General features: G+C 37.3%; 1 protein-coding gene across 3 annotated transcripts in view; it reads right to left on the bottom strand.

Annotated features, from left to right (window-relative positions):
• zzef1 (zinc finger, ZZ-type with EF hand domain 1) overlaps nucleotides 1-16,629 on the bottom strand; it is a 46,697-nt gene extending 30,068 nt beyond the window's left edge. For 2 of the 3 annotated variants that reach the window (XM_081364966.1, XM_081364968.1), the window contains exons 1-24: nucleotides 16,026-16,629; nucleotides 14,746-14,890; nucleotides 14,410-14,604; nucleotides 12,027-12,210; nucleotides 11,699-11,898; nucleotides 10,893-11,103; nucleotides 9,936-10,052; nucleotides 9,528-9,706; nucleotides 8,735-8,833; nucleotides 8,387-8,478; nucleotides 8,082-8,227; nucleotides 7,641-7,746; nucleotides 6,571-6,789; nucleotides 6,324-6,415; nucleotides 5,073-5,257; nucleotides 4,509-4,642; nucleotides 4,341-4,411; nucleotides 4,122-4,236; nucleotides 3,732-3,891; nucleotides 2,362-2,483; nucleotides 2,112-2,234; nucleotides 1,783-1,952; nucleotides 1,549-1,630; nucleotides 1,061-1,262 (exon numbers count right to left, since the gene is read on the bottom strand). In XM_081364966.1, the coding sequence (XP_081221092.1) occupies nucleotides 1,061-1,262; nucleotides 1,549-1,630; nucleotides 1,783-1,952; nucleotides 2,112-2,234; nucleotides 2,362-2,483; nucleotides 3,732-3,891; nucleotides 4,122-4,236; nucleotides 4,341-4,411; nucleotides 4,509-4,642; nucleotides 5,073-5,257; nucleotides 6,324-6,415; nucleotides 6,571-6,789; nucleotides 7,641-7,746; nucleotides 8,082-8,227; nucleotides 8,387-8,478; nucleotides 8,735-8,833; nucleotides 9,528-9,706; nucleotides 9,936-10,052; nucleotides 10,893-11,103; nucleotides 11,699-11,898; nucleotides 12,027-12,210; nucleotides 14,410-14,604; nucleotides 14,746-14,890; nucleotides 16,026-16,493 (3,817 nt within the window). In that variant the 5' untranslated portion in view covers nucleotides 16,494-16,629. The remainder of the gene's footprint in view (nucleotides 1-1,060; nucleotides 1,263-1,548; nucleotides 1,631-1,782; nucleotides 1,953-2,111; nucleotides 2,235-2,361; nucleotides 2,484-3,731; nucleotides 3,892-4,121; nucleotides 4,237-4,340; nucleotides 4,412-4,508; nucleotides 4,643-5,072; nucleotides 5,258-6,323; nucleotides 6,416-6,570; nucleotides 6,790-7,640; nucleotides 7,747-8,081; nucleotides 8,228-8,386; nucleotides 8,479-8,734; nucleotides 8,834-9,527; nucleotides 9,707-9,935; nucleotides 10,053-10,892; nucleotides 11,104-11,698; nucleotides 11,899-12,026; nucleotides 12,211-14,409; nucleotides 14,605-14,745; nucleotides 14,891-16,025) is intronic. The other variant, XM_081364967.1, reaches the window with a different exon arrangement.
• Nucleotides 16,630-17,745: the final 1,116 nt, after the last annotated feature.

The raw sequence follows: 17,745 nt of genomic DNA, 5'->3' as shown, positions 1-17,745 counted from the left end.
CGATCGCTTTAAATGATAAACAGATTTAATTTAGGCTTTTATTCACATATAAACAGAACACTGATCAGCGAACATTAACAGAAGCTCAACCAAACCTGCTTTGACACGCAAAAACAAACCTCATTGGTTCTTGCGGAAGCTTAAATGTGCCGCATAACACACAAGAATGAACCTCATTGGCTCTCGTTCTCGCACGTCAAGAGAACATGCTTGAGCTTCCCTTTACCATAAGTGATGTTTGAGTTGATGAATGTTTATATGTGAATAAAAGCCTAAATTCAATCTGTTCATCGTATAAGTCTCTTCAAAACCGCTCATTTCATATGGATTAGTTTTATGATCTCTTAATGAACTTTTTGAAGCGTAAAAGTGGTAGTTGCGTAGACTGTCAATGGAGGGACAGAAATCTCTCAGATTTCACTAAAATATCTTCATTTGTGATTAGAAGATGAACGAAAGTCTTACAGGTTTGGAACAACATGAGGGTGAGTAATTAATGAAAGAATTTTCATTTTGGGGTGAACTAACCCTTTAAACATTTTAAACCTTTTTTGAATTAAAAGTAGATCCGTCCACCAACTTTTAATGTAAGAGCAGGTGCGGCCATTTGAAATTTGAATATGTAAGGCTTCCTCTGTCATTCACTTCCAGTTATTTTAGATGTACAAAACAGTCTGTGATGCTCCTTTATATTGCAAACTGGCATTTGTTATAACCGTGTTTTATCGTATATTATGATCAAACACACTGCTTTCTTGTTCAAATAGTTTTACCAGTTACTGCACTTTGTTATACTTCTAGTTATTTATCAATAGCAGCTAATGAACCGGAAGTCTCACACATTCACAGAAAATCGCTTACATCCACATTGCAAAATAAGGTGGATACATTTTCAATTATTTTTATACAGCTTTAATTTACAATTTATTATTTGAAGGAGAACACATTTAAGTGGAATAGAGTTTTTGGAATAAATACAGAGAATAAAATGTGCCTTTTTAAAATAAATTAAACAGAGAAATAATCAACTGATTAATCGATTTTCAGTGTGTTCTCTCACCGTAAGGTGATTTCAAAGCCATGGTGCGGGAGGCCAGACGTCCCATCAGCTTGGACACGAGGAGCTGCAGGTCTGAGGTCCAGGACACAGTGACGTCTGGCAGGCCGTACGCCGTTACTGTGAACTTGTAACCCCATTCGTTATTACTGCTGTCTGAATGAAACAGAAACTGCAGCTGGGGACCCGCTTTAAACGTCACTTTCTGAAGAAAAAAAAAAAAAATAAAAAAATTATTTATTAAACATAACTTTTTTTTCTCTCCAAGACACCAGACTAAATAAAAAAAATTGCAATTACGTACAAGCACGGGGCAAAAGTAATTGCATTCATTTTTAACGCTGTGAATTGAATTGCATTCATTTTAAACAGAATGAATTTTATATAAAATTATATTTTATATTTTCAATTTTTTTGTGTAAAAAAAATTACACAATTAACACATTCAGTTGACAACCCTAGTTAAAATGCTCCAATAAAAGTTTTTGTACCTTTGGCCATTTCTCCGTTCCGACCTTCATATCATATCGCACTTTCCCTCCCCTAGCATCAGTGAATTCCAGATAGTCATACCTAAAAAAATATATAAAAAAAAAACACATCTCAATCAGTTTGAATATAAAGCATACTTAAGAGCCACAAGGGGTCTGTAACAGGAAAATTAGTGTTTGATTCCTGTCATCACCAGAAGGTAGCAGTTGAGTTGTAGCATAAGCCTTTCACACCTTTTCTCTGTTTCACAGCGTTCATCAAACTCCACCTCGAAGGATGTGGCACCAGGACAGACAAAGATGGTGGTCTCATGCCTGCTGTTCTCATAGTTATGAGACGACTCCATTTGCCACGTCCTTAAAACAACAGGCTGCTGTGTCTGTTGACAGCCCTCCATATCTACCTACAAACACAAGGGGATAAAAAAGAAATCTGATAAACATTCTTATTAATTATCATTCATGGTTTTTAAAAGGCAAGTGAAAAAAGTCAAATACTCAGTTATTTTAATTTATTTTTCTTTTTATTCAATATATTTCTTTAAGACACACAGTGAACTGACCTTAGAGAAGATGTCCTCTGTGTCACTAGACAGCTTCTTGAGCATGTCTGCCAGAGGGTAGAATCTTTTGAGCAACACACAGTGAGGAATATTCAAAGCGCACAGCTCCAGCAGGAAGATGGTCTACAACAGGACACAGTACACACTTTTATATACATACACGCAGAAGCATAGTATATACATATATACAGAAACATAAATAACTAAATAATGAAATAAAGATATATAAAGATATATAGTGGTGTGCTACCAGCTGTCTTGCTGCCATGGCAAGGATAGATCCACTGAGCTTCTCCATGATGTCAGCTCCAGAGAAACGCTTAATGAGAGGACTCAGTATGTCTTTGGTACCTGACAGGAACTGTTCCACATCTAAGAAAAACAACATAGATGTACTCACACTGTGACAGACCACTGCAAATAAATCACAACCGTTCAAAAGTCTGTACGATTTTTATTTAAGAAAAGGCTGCATTTATTTGATCAAAAATACAGTAAAAAAGTAATATTGTGGTTGTGAAATATTACAATATAAAAATAACTGTTTTAATATAATTTAATTTTAATATATTTTAAGATGTAATTTATTCCTGCGATGGCAAAACTGAATTTATCAGGCATTATGCCAGCCTTCAGTGTCACATGATCCTTCAGAAATCATTCTAACAATGAGTTCTCATTATTAACAATGCTGTGCTGCTCAATATTTTTGTGGAAATTGTAATATTGTTTTTTCAGAATTGTTTGATGAATAGAAAGTTTTAAAAAACAAATATTTATAAATGTATTTAATAAGACATTATAAATGTCTTTAATGTCTCTTTTGATGAATTGAAGGTGTCCTTAATGAATAAAATCTTACTGCAAAAAAAACACTCGATCTTGACTGAATAACTTTTATAACTTTAATAAGGATTCATCTGTATTTAATTTATACAGTGAAGAATATGCAGTGTTATTTTACATTTGATTACTTTATTCAATTTTTGTACATAATCTACCTAATCTGTATCTAACTACTGTTAGATCTACCTGAAAAACACTGTTTATTTCATTTGCATCTTTGTTCTGTTGTATATTTGTGCTATTGCTTGTTTGTTCTGTTGTATATTTGTGCTATTGCTTGTTGATTATTTGTCCTTATTTTATTACAGACTGTTTACTTGACTTTAATAGTGTTTAAAATGTATATTTTATATTATATTTATGTCAAATTTCTTTCAATTGCATTGTTCTTGCATTCCATGTAAAAAGTCTAGTAGTGAGTAATATAAAAAAAAAAATACTAGCAAATGGCAACTTAAGCTTCAGTTTCCGAATAGGGTTGACTACATCATTATAGAGATTGCAAAACTCTTTGGAGTACAGTGGGATCAAAAGTGATCTCAGAAAATATAAGAATAAAAATCTAAAATTCAAAACTAAATCTCAAGATTTTGGCTCTTTGAAATGTTCTCATGATCGAACTCTTCAATTCAACTTTTCAATTGTTATGCTGATAATACAATGTGTAATGAAAAAGGCATTAAAATATTAATATTTTAGTACAATAGAAGCATTTCCACCAGTGGTCTCAGGCTCTTGGCAAGCAGACTGGAAAACCAAGAAAATCACACTAACATTTAAGCAGAATTTCCCTGGCCAGATCAGCAGAGGTGGCCGTTCCTCCTTTAAGCTGCAGGAAACACCAGGACAGCAGGCTTCCCTGTAGAGCCCAGAACAGAGACAGCAGGACCCTCCAAATGGACCCTCCTTTGGAGTCCAACATCAACACCTCACACTGAAAAAAAGAGAGGGACATTCTTACATGGATAAACATCACATTACTCTTTACAAAGCTACTAGACAAGGCAAACCTATTAGCGAGCTGTAATACAATGCATTACAATACGAGGTGTCAGCTAACAGACGTTAATGCACAATGTAAACATCTAAACCATGTGTCAGCTATTTGCAGGAGATTTTATGTGAACAGGGGTGAATAGACGAGGTTGGCAGCTGTCAACATGCCTCTCTAGTGGCCACAATGAGCAGTGTGTCCATGACGGTCAGGATAGGCGAGATGTCAAAGTCAGACGGGGCTCCTTTAGGGGGCAGCATAAGGAGACCTTTCGGGTCATGATCACTGCGAACAGAGGTGAGTGAGAGACAATGTGTGAGCAGGAAATTAAGTTATACAGTTTACAGGACAGGACTGGGAGTACAAGTTTAAAGGGAGGTGTTTCATACCTGAAATAACTGCAGAGAGACTCGAATGTCAGTTTTATAGACTCAGGTTGATTTTCCTCAGTTATGTTTTGCTGAGAAAAGCAGCAAAAAACAAACAAAAAACTTGTCCATATAAAAGCAGTTCAGTAACAATATTCAGCCAAGGCAAGTACACTATTGCAGTCTTACCATCAAGAGGAAGAGTTTGTCCCTCCGGCTCTGTTTGTCAGGGTAGAAGATGGCGGCTCCATTGAGAATGGCTTTCACAGCTTCTTTCCTCAGAGCTTTATCCACTGCAATCTCTCCTTCAGGCCCATCCACCACTGCATAGCACAAAAACTATGGGTTACTCCAATCAAAACACAATGGCATCACCACATGGCTTTTACGCAAATGTTTTAAAGGCGTAACTCCTTAGTTTTCAGCTATCAATTTTAACTGATATTATTTGGAAAGTTGATAATATACTACTGTTCAAAAGTAGTGTTAGTAAGTTTTCTTTTTTCTATTAATACTTTTATCCAGCAAGGATGCATTAATTTGATCAAAAGTGACTGTAAAGACTTTTATAATGTTACAGAAGATTTCAGTTATTTCAAATAAATGCTGTTCTTTCGATCTTTCTATTCGTCAAAGAATCTTGAAAAGAATTATCATGATTTCCACAAAAATATTATGCAGTTTTCAACACTGATAATAACAGGAAATGTTTCTTGAGCCATTGAGTCATACAGAGCAGTGTGTGAGTCTCACTTTGACACAAGTGACTGTAGAGCTCTCCGACAGCTTCTGCAGGGTCCACATCTGCGCTGGCTGATGCTGATGCTGATGCTGAGACGTCTGTCGGCTGGGACTCTGTCAGGCTGGGCAGCATTGGGAAGCAGTTCTGGAGCAGCTGAAGCAGGAGAACTCGTGTCTTTACAGCCTCTTCTCCCTCACTGAGTGTACAGACACACACACAACAGAGAAACACATTAACACAGACAAAAACTGATCAGTCAGCTCATTTCCTAAAAGCGAAAACATCATGAAAAACACAAGTTTGTCCATAAATGATCCATGCACATTCCTTTTAGTCCTCAAAAATATTAAGCACTACAGCTGTTTTCAACATTGAGGATAATAAGAAATGTTTCTTGAGAACCAAATCAACATATCAGAATGATTTCTCGAGGATCACGATTCACGCTGAATATTTGGCCGTCACAGGAATAAATTACATTTGAAATTTTACAATGGTCAAGGCCACACTACTCTCATCTCAATGCCTTGTGGCTAGTCTGTATTATATATAAAAAAAAACAGTTTATAATGTGCATTCCATTTTTGCCCTCATTAGTTCATTTTAAAAGATCCTTTAAATGGACACATTCCTAAAATATACAGTATAATTTTTTTATATTTTGTTTAAAATAATTTTACATGAAGTAGACCTGGGAACTTTCCCCAGGACCTAGGAACTTTGGGGTGGTACTCGGTGTGTATCGACCGCAGGAACCAGGGTCTAAATGCAGTTCCGGGTAAAAATTCAGGAAAAGTACTTTTTCAAAGTTCAGGAACTTTAAGCGGTGGGACTTGGGCGCTGAACATGCTGATTGGTTGAGTTCACGCAGCATTTTAATTGGTTGACTCAACGCAGCATTTTATTTCAAAGCTTAAATTCAGAGGATGAAATCCAGCGGGAACTGGAAAGGAGCGCGCCGCCCTATGTCACCAAACTGATTTTCCTAATATAATATAATGTACACGGTACTTTAGACCGCGATGGAAACGCAGACAGCAACAGGTCTGGGGGGAAAAAAATTCCTGGGAAATATTGTTCCGGGTAATTTCGATGGAAACGCGGCTATGATCAATGTCACAAATGTACTTTTCTGATTAGTGGCCTAGAAATAGTGCACCATTTTTTTTATGTCATAATGCAAAATCCCATTTTATAAATCATTTCAAATAAAATCCATGCACATAAATATACACAAACATTCATATTACAGCTTTACTCACATGGATCTGAGTTTGCGGTAAAAGTCCCAGAACAGCAGCAGGTTGAGGTCACTTAAGTCCAGCAGAGACTTCTGCTTGGACAGAGACACATCCTGTAACATAGGCTCAGGGTTTATACAGCTCTCTTTAAAGATTTATGCACAAAAAAAAAAAAATGCATTATGAATTTCAGTTGTGAGTTGTGTTTAAATAAATCAGGTCAAAGTCATGGTGAGACCCCTTGCAAGAGGACATTTGGTGGGTGTACCATATCTCTGGTGAGCTGCTGGATGAAATAAAGGGTTTTCTTCATGAGAGTGAGACCCGTGACCAGGCCTGAGACGCTCCCCTCGGCCTGAGTACTCAGATCCTCCACATCCTCTATCCGCTCAGAGTCTGGACACAAATAACCACTGAAACTCATCTGCTGAACCCCCAACCGGTCTGCTGTGTCCTGCCTAGCACACAGGAACTTCACCATCAGAAACTACAGGCAGAGACAGAGAAAGTTTAGGTTAATCAAGTGTGTGTTGTCTTGTGCATATAAATTCAGATTTTTGAGTTTCCATATTCAATAGCAACCACTCAAAGATGTTTTGAATAAAAATCATTTGTGACATAATGACATTCAGAACATCATTTTGACTCGTCTTTCAATTCTTACAGTAAATATATACTTCCAATCGGAATAAAACAGACAAGCACTGCAGAGAATGAAAAAAGTACTGAAAAAGAAATCGTAGGCGTGAATGAGAAGTCGGCATTTCTAAACACGTTATTCATTTTTAATCAATATGTCATAATTCGTGTCTTCCAGTAAAATAACAGACTTCTCTCTCATGACGTATGCCAGACCCCAATCTTTAGTCTGCTTAAACCTTTCTTTCAATCGACTGCAAGCTTACATTAAGATTAGTTGATTTCAAAGCCTCTAATGTTGTCTCAGTCATTCATTCTAAGATGGGAGTACCTCAGTAGGTGGATGAAAGGCCAATGTTTTGGACATACAGAAATTCCTGCAAGTTTATTTTGCTTTGCACATTTGTCTCACTTGTATTTATAATATCTTTGCACTTTTGGTGTGAAAGCTACTGGGTTACTTTGCCAAGACAGCAAAGTTAAAAGACTGTTTTAACAGTCTGTATTTTATTGTTTACAGTCCATTTTAAGGGTTTTATCATAACCATGATTTTTGCTTAAAAAAAAAAAAAAAAAAAAAAAACTGAAAGTCACAATAAAGAAAATGATCAAACTGCGGTAACCATTTCCGTGTATTTGTTAAAAATAAGTAATAGACAGACAGACAGAAATAAAGAAAGTCAGGCAGCAAGTCCATACTTTTGACACTCTGCATTGTTGCAGCTTGATCTCCACGTCGTTCCAGTCCTCCTCCACCTCAAACCAGCCAATGGGCTCCTCCTCACTGGTTTCTAGTATCCTTGTGCTGAAGTGTATGTGTTTGTGTGTGAATGTGAAAGTGATACATGTGACAGTGTGTGGGGGGTACAGAGGCAGATAACAGTGAGAGGTCAGTTGACTGACAAAAACATTCTCACTAAATTTACAGCCATCTTGGCCGTGTGCACACATGCAAAGACCAAAATACACTCAAACGCACTGGGCAAGACACATTCTCACACACACTCCTAAACAAGCACCATTTAAAGTTCACGTTATCAGCATTTGCTGTCTCTTATGAGCAACAATGTTATGCAAATTAGCTCCATAAAAAATAAATCGACAGCTAGGCACATGTTACAGACTAAGAATGTGACATACCTGTCTTGGACAAATTCTTTATAGTCTTTGTGGTCCCAGCTATCATACTTTTTGAATCTTTTGAAATGTTTATCGGCATCAAATGGCTCGCTGTCATTGTAGGCAAACAACAAGCCACATTTAGCACCAATGGCTCCTTTACGGACCTGAGGTGGAAGAACACAGCAGTGCTTTAAAACTAGGATGAGCAGATCAAATCAGTTTGTGTTTCCAACTGAACAACCATACAAGCAGAACATATTCTAATTTCATGTTTATGTAGTATAAAACACAAAAGTTCAAGTGTGTACTGAAGCTTCTCTCACTTTTATCTTGATCTGTGTGACTTGGAAGCAGCTCTGGTTTTCAGTGGACAGAATCACACTGGCTTTCCTCTTTCCATTCTCTGTCAGGAAACCTGCAATTTCAAATGAAACATTAAAGTCTCAACTTTTACTTTGTTTCTAAGCAAAACAGATGATGTGAATAAAACAGAGCAGCTCAAATCATATTCATTTTCTCCACAGAGAAAGTTTTGTAGCAACGTTTGCTTTTCAAGTTTTAAAAGACGTCCCTATCCATCCCAGTACTCTGGTGATTTATCTGTGAAGTACTTGACCACTATACCCCTTCCCAACACATATCATTTGGAATGTTATAAATGGTTTGCGTACCATCTCCAGAGTTGGGCTCCGTCAGCATGTTTTCGGGGCCAGACTTCTCCTCTTTACTCTTCACATCACATGCCTGCAGATGGAGCTGGAGGGGTTTACCTACACACACACACAGAGGTTTACATGCATTACAATGCTGCGTCTTTCAATGCTGAGAGTGAAATTTTGTGCAGTTATGACTAATCTCTTCTCATCAATATTAGATAGTTATAATACAGCTATGTAGAGCTGCAAATGGAACAATTTGACACTAAAGTCAGGAAAACAAACAAACAAAATAAATGTATTTGCTATACGGCAGGGGTTTTCAACCTGGGTTGAAAGGGGCTTCTAGGGGGTCCATGGGAAATTTAAGAGAAATTTTTTTTTTAGAAAATTTGTTTTAGCAATAATGAACGAGGCTTAAAAAAACACAGCAAAATCAAAATCACAACTATTAAAAACGGTTTTCATTAACTGAGTCGAAGTACTAAAATGACTAAAACGGAAAATATTTTAAAATAAAAGCTAAATAGAAAAACAAACCGTAATAAAAAAAAAAGCACATAACAATATTACTCAACCTTAAAATTTAAAATGTAAACTAAACATATAAAAATAAAAGCTAATTTAAAATATGAATAAATACCATAAGAGTGTATAAATTATACTAAAATAACCCTGAAAAAAATAAGTGTTCTCTTCTCCTGTCTTGCAGTGCACATTCATAAATAGTTATGGGGATCATCATATGTAGAAGTTCATTTGATCAAAGTATTAAAAATCCTTTGTCTATGGAACTAATGTCCATTACCGTTGCGGTAGAGAAGTCTCAACCGGACCGACGCCATAGACGCCAGCAGTGAGGAAGCTCTGTATTCTGACTCCAGATGCTCACAGATACCAGACAGAGAGATGAGGACTTTAGCCACGCTGCCTCGAGCCAGAGCGAACGCTAACAGAGTCAGCTCAGCCTCAGGAGACACACAGCAGCTAGAGAGAGGTGGGACGGTTAAAAGCAAAGCACTTTCTCAGCAGAGAATGGCAGTGTCAAATTACATTCAGATGAAACAGCTGTAATTATTCACTGAGAGAAAAGAGTTTTCCATTATTATCAGGCTGATTCGTATTGTATAAAACCCGAAAGGGGTTTTGCATTGTTTTGACCTCTTAATAATACATTTAAACGTGCTGAGTCGAGTTTGTACAGCTTGATTCTTACTCTGCTATGCGCAGTAAAAAGCTGTCCACCTCTTCCAGAATGTTTGCAGAGAAGAATTTGGGGAACTCCGTTGAAGACGGTGTTAAGGACAGGGGTGGCATGTGCTGTAAGGCTTTCCTGGAGAACAAAAAGTGTAAAAAAACGAAGTGAAATTAATTGTTCTGAACAAATGATTGGATTTATCAGAACAAAACCATACTACCATTCAAAAGCTTGGGGTGAGTAAAAATAATCGTATGTTATTGAAAGTCTCTTATACTTAACAAGGCTTCATTTATTATAACAATGTTTATGATGGTTATAAAATGGGTGTGCTTCTTAATATTTTCACAGATACCATGATATATTTTTTAAAGATTCTTTGATGAATAAAAAATCTCAAATAACAGCATTTTTTTTAAATAGATTTTTTGGTAACATTATAAATGTCTTTGCCGTCACTTTTGATCAAATTAATGCAACATTGCTGAATAAAAGTATATGTTTTTTTAAAAAAAAAGAAACCTTTGAATGGTGACGGTAGTGTAAATGTCTCCAAAATTATGATTGTCAATTTTAAAATTAAAATGCATTAGGCAAAGTAGAGGACAAAACATTAAGCTCCCATCTAGGACACTATGGTCTGGTTTCACAGACTGGGTTCAGATTAAGCCAGGATTAGGGCTTAGTTCAATTACGACATTTAAGTAACTTTTAGAAATATGCCTTAGAAAAAAAACATTACTGGTGTGCATATTGAGAAAAACAGTGGCACTGACATATAGTGCAAGTTGTTTTCAGTTAAAACAGCTCAAACATAAATTTTAGTATAGGCTTAATCCTTGTCTGTGAAACCAGGGTATGTAAATAAAAAAAAATGATTCACTAAGCAATCACTAACCAATGTGAATTGTATAGTGCTATCACTACTGAGCTTTCGTGAGAAGCAAAATTCAATAGTAATTTTTCTTGACTCACTGTGTGCTCTGTAGGACTGTCTGCGCAAGCACAGGGTTGGTTTCCATGGAAGCGGTGACCAGAGACGTGAGGAGAGACAGATACCATATAGCCGAGGCGTCAGATACTGAAACCTCTTTGCTCTTGGTGATCTGGTAGCCCATTGTCTTCAGACCGTGAATACGAGTGTCACAGCCATCGCTAAGGCAGCGCTTAATGTTAATCTGAATATCTGAGAGACAAAAGGAAGATCTGTGTAAGTTTGCAAGGGGTTTCTGACTTCTAACATTCATGTGGACAGAATTATAGTATTTACTTGAAAGACACACAAATACAGTCACTCTTTACATTCCACTCACAATATGCAAATTCAAAATACATACACACTAGTGTGCAAAGCTTGGGGTCAGTAAGATTTTTTTGAAAGAAATTAATACTTTTATTCCACAAGATTGCATTAAATTGATCAAAAGTGACATTTATAATGTTACAAAAGATTTATATTTCAAATAAATGCTGTTCTTTGAACTTTCTATTCATTAAAGAATCCTGAAAAACTGCATTACCGTTTCTACAAAGATCATCAAAGTTCTCAACATTGATAACAATAAGAAATGTTTCTTGATTTCACCAAATCAGCATGTCTAAATGATTTCTGAAGGATCATGTGACACCGAAGACGGAGTAAATTGTAATACTATTTCACAATATTACATTTTTTTCTTTGTGAGCATAAGAGACTTCTTTCAAAACCCCCAAACATTTGAACAATAGTGTCCCACTTTAAATTTCAAACAAAACACTGTGCTATTCAAGCGTGTGCTCACAGGGATAGCTGATGTTGGCATTTTCTAGCAGTGGTACATATCCCGTGACGTTACTGGGGATCCTCACATCCCTGATCTCCTGCATGGAACGCCGGCTCTTCCCTACAGCTACAGACACAAGCTGTGGCATGTAGCTGTGGTCATTAGATGCAACAGCAATGGCCAACCGTCTCAAAACTATGTCTGGCTTCATTTTTAACCTGTGAAAGAGATGAGTCAGAGGAAGTGGTCACATCTAACTAGATATTTAGCAAAGATAACAAAATTTGTGACATTATCAGCTATATTTTAACTGCATGTAGATGCACCAATGAAATAAGCAGCTTGCCTTATCCAGTGTGAGCGAGCGCTGCCGTCCGACTGCCAGAAAGACACCGTCTCACCGTTGGTCAGCTTGTTGATATCTGCACTATTGGACGAGGCCTCGATGAAGCTGTAGCACTGGGTGACCACTTTGAACTTATCCATATCTGGGTCATGATTGAGCTCCGCTCTGCACTGGATGTCCAGATCTGAAAGGAGATTCATCAGAATACGAAGATGAAGGCCAAAGGAGGAGATGGAAGAAAATGTTCTCATATTTTATCCACAGTAAATTTCACCACTAGCAGCACAAAATGAAAATTGTTAAATTCATGTTTTGTTTTCAACAGAATGCAGCAGTAATGAGTCCTAAAACCTGCAAATGAGTTAGCATTTTTGCCCTTGTGGTTCCATTTTCAAGTCAATGGGTTTTTGGTTAAATGACTGAAATAAGGACTGTGGTTAACACATACAGTATTTACATGTTTTATTCTTCAACATAAAATCAGTAATACCTGATTTATGAATTTTTTTTGACGAGATTATTATAAGATTATTTTTGTGACAATACATTCTCTTAACCCAGTTTACTGTTCATTGACTACTATTAGTATGCCATTCATGGGTTTATTTCCCCCAAAAGTGTAAACATTGAGAGTGATCTGCTCAGATCTGTCAATCTCTTTCCAGCTCAACCAATAGCATGAGTCTGGGGCGTGGCTACTGTAGCAGGCTGACCCAGGGGGTGTTAATCCGGTGTGGGATCCATGGCTGGGAAAAGACTTTCAGCTTTGGGTACAAAAGTGCAAGCCAAAATTTACTACATTTAGACCTTCAAAGCAAAAGGGGGGCATTGCAAAATAACTTGCTACTTTTGACACTGAAAATATGTTTTAATTTTTTAAATTGCCAAAAATTGCAGAAACTACATACTTCATCTTTAAACATCACGCCGAACAGAAAATCTCATCTACTGACTAGTTCATTTTTTCAGCCTTGTTGTTTATACTCGTGCTCTTGCAAACTATTCTAACTTTCCAACTAGTACATTTTAAATAATGATTTAAATTTAAAGAGTTGTCAGAAGCTTAGTGGTGGTGATGTTGAAGTCATAGTAGTTTGTTATTATAACTTCTGGTGAACCTATTTGAAGAGTTCAGAAGCAAAAGCCTGTAAGTGCCATCTGAAATTTTCTTCTAGAATGAATTTTCATTTTTATCAAGCTTGTATATTTAAGTTCAGTAATTTCACTTAAATGACAAATGGATAGGTCATTTTCATTGGCATTTAAGCGAAATTACTGAACTTACATGTACAAGCTTGATAAAAATGATCATTCTAGAAGAAAATTTCAGATGGCACTTAGAGGCTTTTGCTTCTGAACTCTTCATTTAGGCTTTAAACTTCATAAATGTTGTGTTCACTCTACGGATGTCAATTTACACAAATTCCCATGATCGATCGTTGTTTAAATTAATCCATTAATTGATTAATTGTTAGCCTTAATACTGCAATATGCATCTACTGCAGTGGCATATAGCCAACCGCATGACAGGGTCTGCAAATCCTGCTCAAAACGCCATGTACCTCGCCAAATGAATGAGAAGGGTTTTAGTCTAAATTAAGGGCTAGTAAGATTGTAAAATGAGTCAATGTGATTGATCATTTAATTTGATTATTTAATAATCAAATATAACAACTAATACAACGTGTCACCAACGCCGCCTCAGATGCGTGCTATTCAGAATGTGTAACTCATGTTAACACGGCAACTAAACCCAAATAATTTATTAAAATAGTGTTCTCATTAAAATGTTATGTAATATGACAGTCCCAATCATATTAGTCGTGCACTGCTGTTTGAGCTGCGCGTGCTAAAGCTGAAGCGCTGAATGAACACAGGGAAACTGAAGAGCGGGTTATTTAACTCAACAAAACACATCCTATATGAGATTAATCAGATATACTGTATACGAAATAAACATGATATTACAAATGATATCTTCACAAAATTACAAGAATGTACAAGCTAACTTGAACTAAACTACGTGCTAGTGTGTAACTCCGGTTGTGAAACTCCTGTTTCACGGTTGAGCAGCTTATAACGTTTAAAATATTATCGACAATTAACCGATCGTCGATTCATCGTTAGCATCCCTAGTTCACTCATTTGTGAAGATTATCATGATGAACAAAATGTGCAAGAATATGAAACCTTTGTTAGTCACAGAGCTTATTTTCTGCAATAATCCACAAACCAATGGAAACTCCTATTGGCTTTTTGTCGAGGACCAGGAAGATGCTAACTTCTGGGTTGGCCTATGCACACACACACACACACACACACACACACACACATATATAAATTGTTGTAATGAGCCCACCCCCCCCCCCCATTTGCCATTCACCTTTCTCCTTCTGCAGCAGGTATTCCAGGAAGTCTTGCAGTACAGATGACCTCATGGTGCAGATGCTGTTGTAGCCTTCCAGCACAGGGAATGGGATGGCACTGCTGGGGATGCGATTTCGGTGCAAGAATTTCAGAATTTTGGAGGCATGCGCTTTGAGGCGGTCCTTGGACTTGGAGAAGATATCCACAAATCCTGAATAAGCATGAAGGGTAAAAGAGAAACACATCTGGGTCAAACACTGACAGTCATTTGCATAATCACCAGGAATGGTCAACTATGGACATCTGTGCTCCTGTCACCATTGCATTCAAATTAATATGCCTGCTTCCACACCTGGTGTCAAAGAGCACGCCTGAAGTTGCCTGATCACATGACTGAGTTCTCCCTTAAGATTGGCTCCATTGGAGTTCTTCAGTGCCATGAGCATGTTCTCCACATCAATAATCCCGTCACCCTCAGCATCAAACTGACCAAAGGCCTAAAGTGCACAAAATGAAGAGGTGATTTTTCTGTCTGTATATTCTATTACACAAATATCAGGACACAAAGGTGAAGACCAAAAAAAAAAAAAGTCATGCTGCTGCTAGTCTCTCTAGCTCTCTCAAACACGCTGTCTATTTCACCAACATAAACACACTCGAGCCAGCATGCAAATCATTTGTAAAGCAAATGAAAGAGAGTCATGGTTAAATCAGGAAAGGCACAAAAAGTACCATAGTTCAACCATGTTTTGGATATGTCTTAGAACACCATGTAAATACCATAGTACATGAATAAAATAATCACTCAGCACCAAGGTACATATAAAAGTAGTAGTACCACACTGTAAATTGTATAAACAATGTATAAACACTAGCCATCAGTATAACCAATGGTGATGTTGTGAGCCAATCCCAGAAGAATAACACATTTATTCAATATCATATGCTCCGGATAAGCTTTAAATTTAATCAGGGTTGCCTTTGGGGACATTTTCCCAGGCCCTGTGATTATGGACACCCACTAGTCCACAACTCCATAAACAAGACTTCTATGGTTTAGCCTATCCCACATATATATTGTATACGTGAGTGTGTGTGTGTGTGTGTGTGTGTGTGTGTATGTGTGAATGTAAAACTATATATTTTACTTATACAAATTGGCAGCCAATAGTCAGAAGTCAAATGTAGAAACTCGTTTTAAAAGCTAGATTTGTGAAATTTCATTTGCTAAAGCATTTATAATATATTTATTGTCAAGAAAGTACAGTACAGCAAGACCTGGCACTAGATGGGTCTGACTCCTCGATGGTCAACATGAATTGGCCAATCTAATCAAAACCTGTAGCTGCCAATAAAAAAAAATAAAAAAAGTAAATCTAACAATGCCAATCCATTAATACCTTGGAAGTAAACTAGGTGGAGACAGCCAATAAACAGCCTTTATCAAACGTGTGATACAATACAAAGATAGAGATTACACAATATAACCACTCCCAGATTAGTAGAGCTGTGGGGTCAATTACACAACTTTGAGTTGTTAGTCGCAGTGAAATATTACTTCTATACTTTTTCCGTATTTAGTTAACCAGGGCTGCTAGACACATTGCTCGTCTGAGTGGCATGTCCCCTCACCTCCTCGCACTCCTCCCTGGTGGCGTCTCTGGTCTCCAGCATCTCGCAGAACTGCTCCAGGGTCACGGACTCCTCTCCGCGGCTCAGACGCTCCTCCAGCCAGCGCACCAGAGCGCTCTCGTTGCGAGCCAGCACCGACTCCGAAATGGCGACCCATGAGTCGCTCATACGGGCCGCTGCTTCTCGCAGCTTCACCTGTTCCAGTAGAGCTTCAGGGCTGGGAAGTCCGTAGATCGGTGCCGGAGGGTTCGCCGCACTTCTTACGCTTTTCCCCTGGCCGGAGCCTGCCGCTGCTGCTGCTGCTGCTGCTCCCCCTCCACCATTACCCCCACCACCACCACCTTCGTTGCCGGCCCTGGTGCCTGTGGCCGCAGAGGCCGGGCTGCCCTCGGCGAACACGGGACTCTCCGTTTCTACGTCCTCCTCATCGCCGCTCCCCGCGCCACAGCCGCTCTCCGCGTTCCCCATGCTGTTCTTCTGCGGCCTCGGGCTCTCTTCCGATCGCCTTCAGCCCAGGATTCAAGCTTAGTTTTAGTGTCAGGCTTGTGCTTTTCCAGTCAGTGCGTTCCTCCGCTGTCACTACCGCATTGACGGGCTCCGCCAGCTGACGTCATGTTTGTCAGCAAAAAACTTTGGTCCCTTCCGTGAGCTCAGCGACGCCCGCTGCGTTGGAAACACGCCCCCTAGCGTATCACCGCCAGGATTTGATTTATTTCATTTTTTTAATGTTGGGCAGAAAATAAATGCAATATTAAACCAAATAACTGTGTTCATTTTCGAAGCTGTTGTTGGCTATCTGGAAAGGTCATTCTTTATTTCAAAAATGCGAAACCAATTTAAAGGAATTTGTTTAACAAAGGAACATTTGAAATACCTGTAAATTTTGTGGACTGGAAAAATAAACTCATTTTGTGTTTTATAATTGTAATTACTCAAGATTATTTTTAAAGGATTTAGAATAGATTTCGATTAGATGTGTTTTTTTATATTTTTTTATTTATGCCTACCTTTTTTGGGGGAAAATACCATATAGCCTAAATGAAAAGAAGTGGCCTCTTTGCAAACCTTTTTTATTTATATATATATATATATATATTACATTTTATTAATAACTGTATATACAGAACCTGTCAAAAGTTTGGAAACATGACTTTTTTAATGTTTTTGAAATAAGTCTCTTATGCTAATTTGTGGCTATGCCAGGCTGCATTTATTTATAACTGTTATTAATAACTGTTTTCTATTTTAATATATTTTTAAATTTAATTATTTTGGGGGAAATAAAATATATTTAATATGAATTAAATTAAATAATTAACTTTAATTAATATACTCTCATTTCCAAAATGCAACCCCTGCAACCAAAATCATCCCCTGACTGACGCTAACTACGAATTGTAGTGGAGTAAAAAGTATGATATTTGTCTTTCAAATGAAGTTTGAAAGTAAATGTGAAGTTAAAGTAAAAAGTTTCCAGAAAAAAATCATACTCAAGAAAAGTACAGATAGACCTACTCAAAAAGTTAACATAATTACAGTACTCAAGTAAATGTACTTTGTTACTGTCCAACTCTGTTAATAATGTGACAGAGTATTTATTTCAAACACTTGAAACTTCAATCGGCAAATAAAAGTGCATTTTAATTGTAATTTTGACAAAATTTCATATAGCCTATCCTATTAAAAAATAATAATAATAATAAATAAAAAAAATCATTTA

The sequence above is a fragment of the Scardinius erythrophthalmus genome (assembly GCF_964197995.2).
Source record: "Scardinius erythrophthalmus genome assembly, chromosome: 5".
Lineage (NCBI taxonomy): Eukaryota > Metazoa > Chordata > Actinopteri > Cypriniformes > Leuciscidae > Scardinius > Scardinius erythrophthalmus.
Note: the sequence above shows the minus strand (reverse complement) of the source record. Positions and strands in the feature narration are given on the sequence as shown.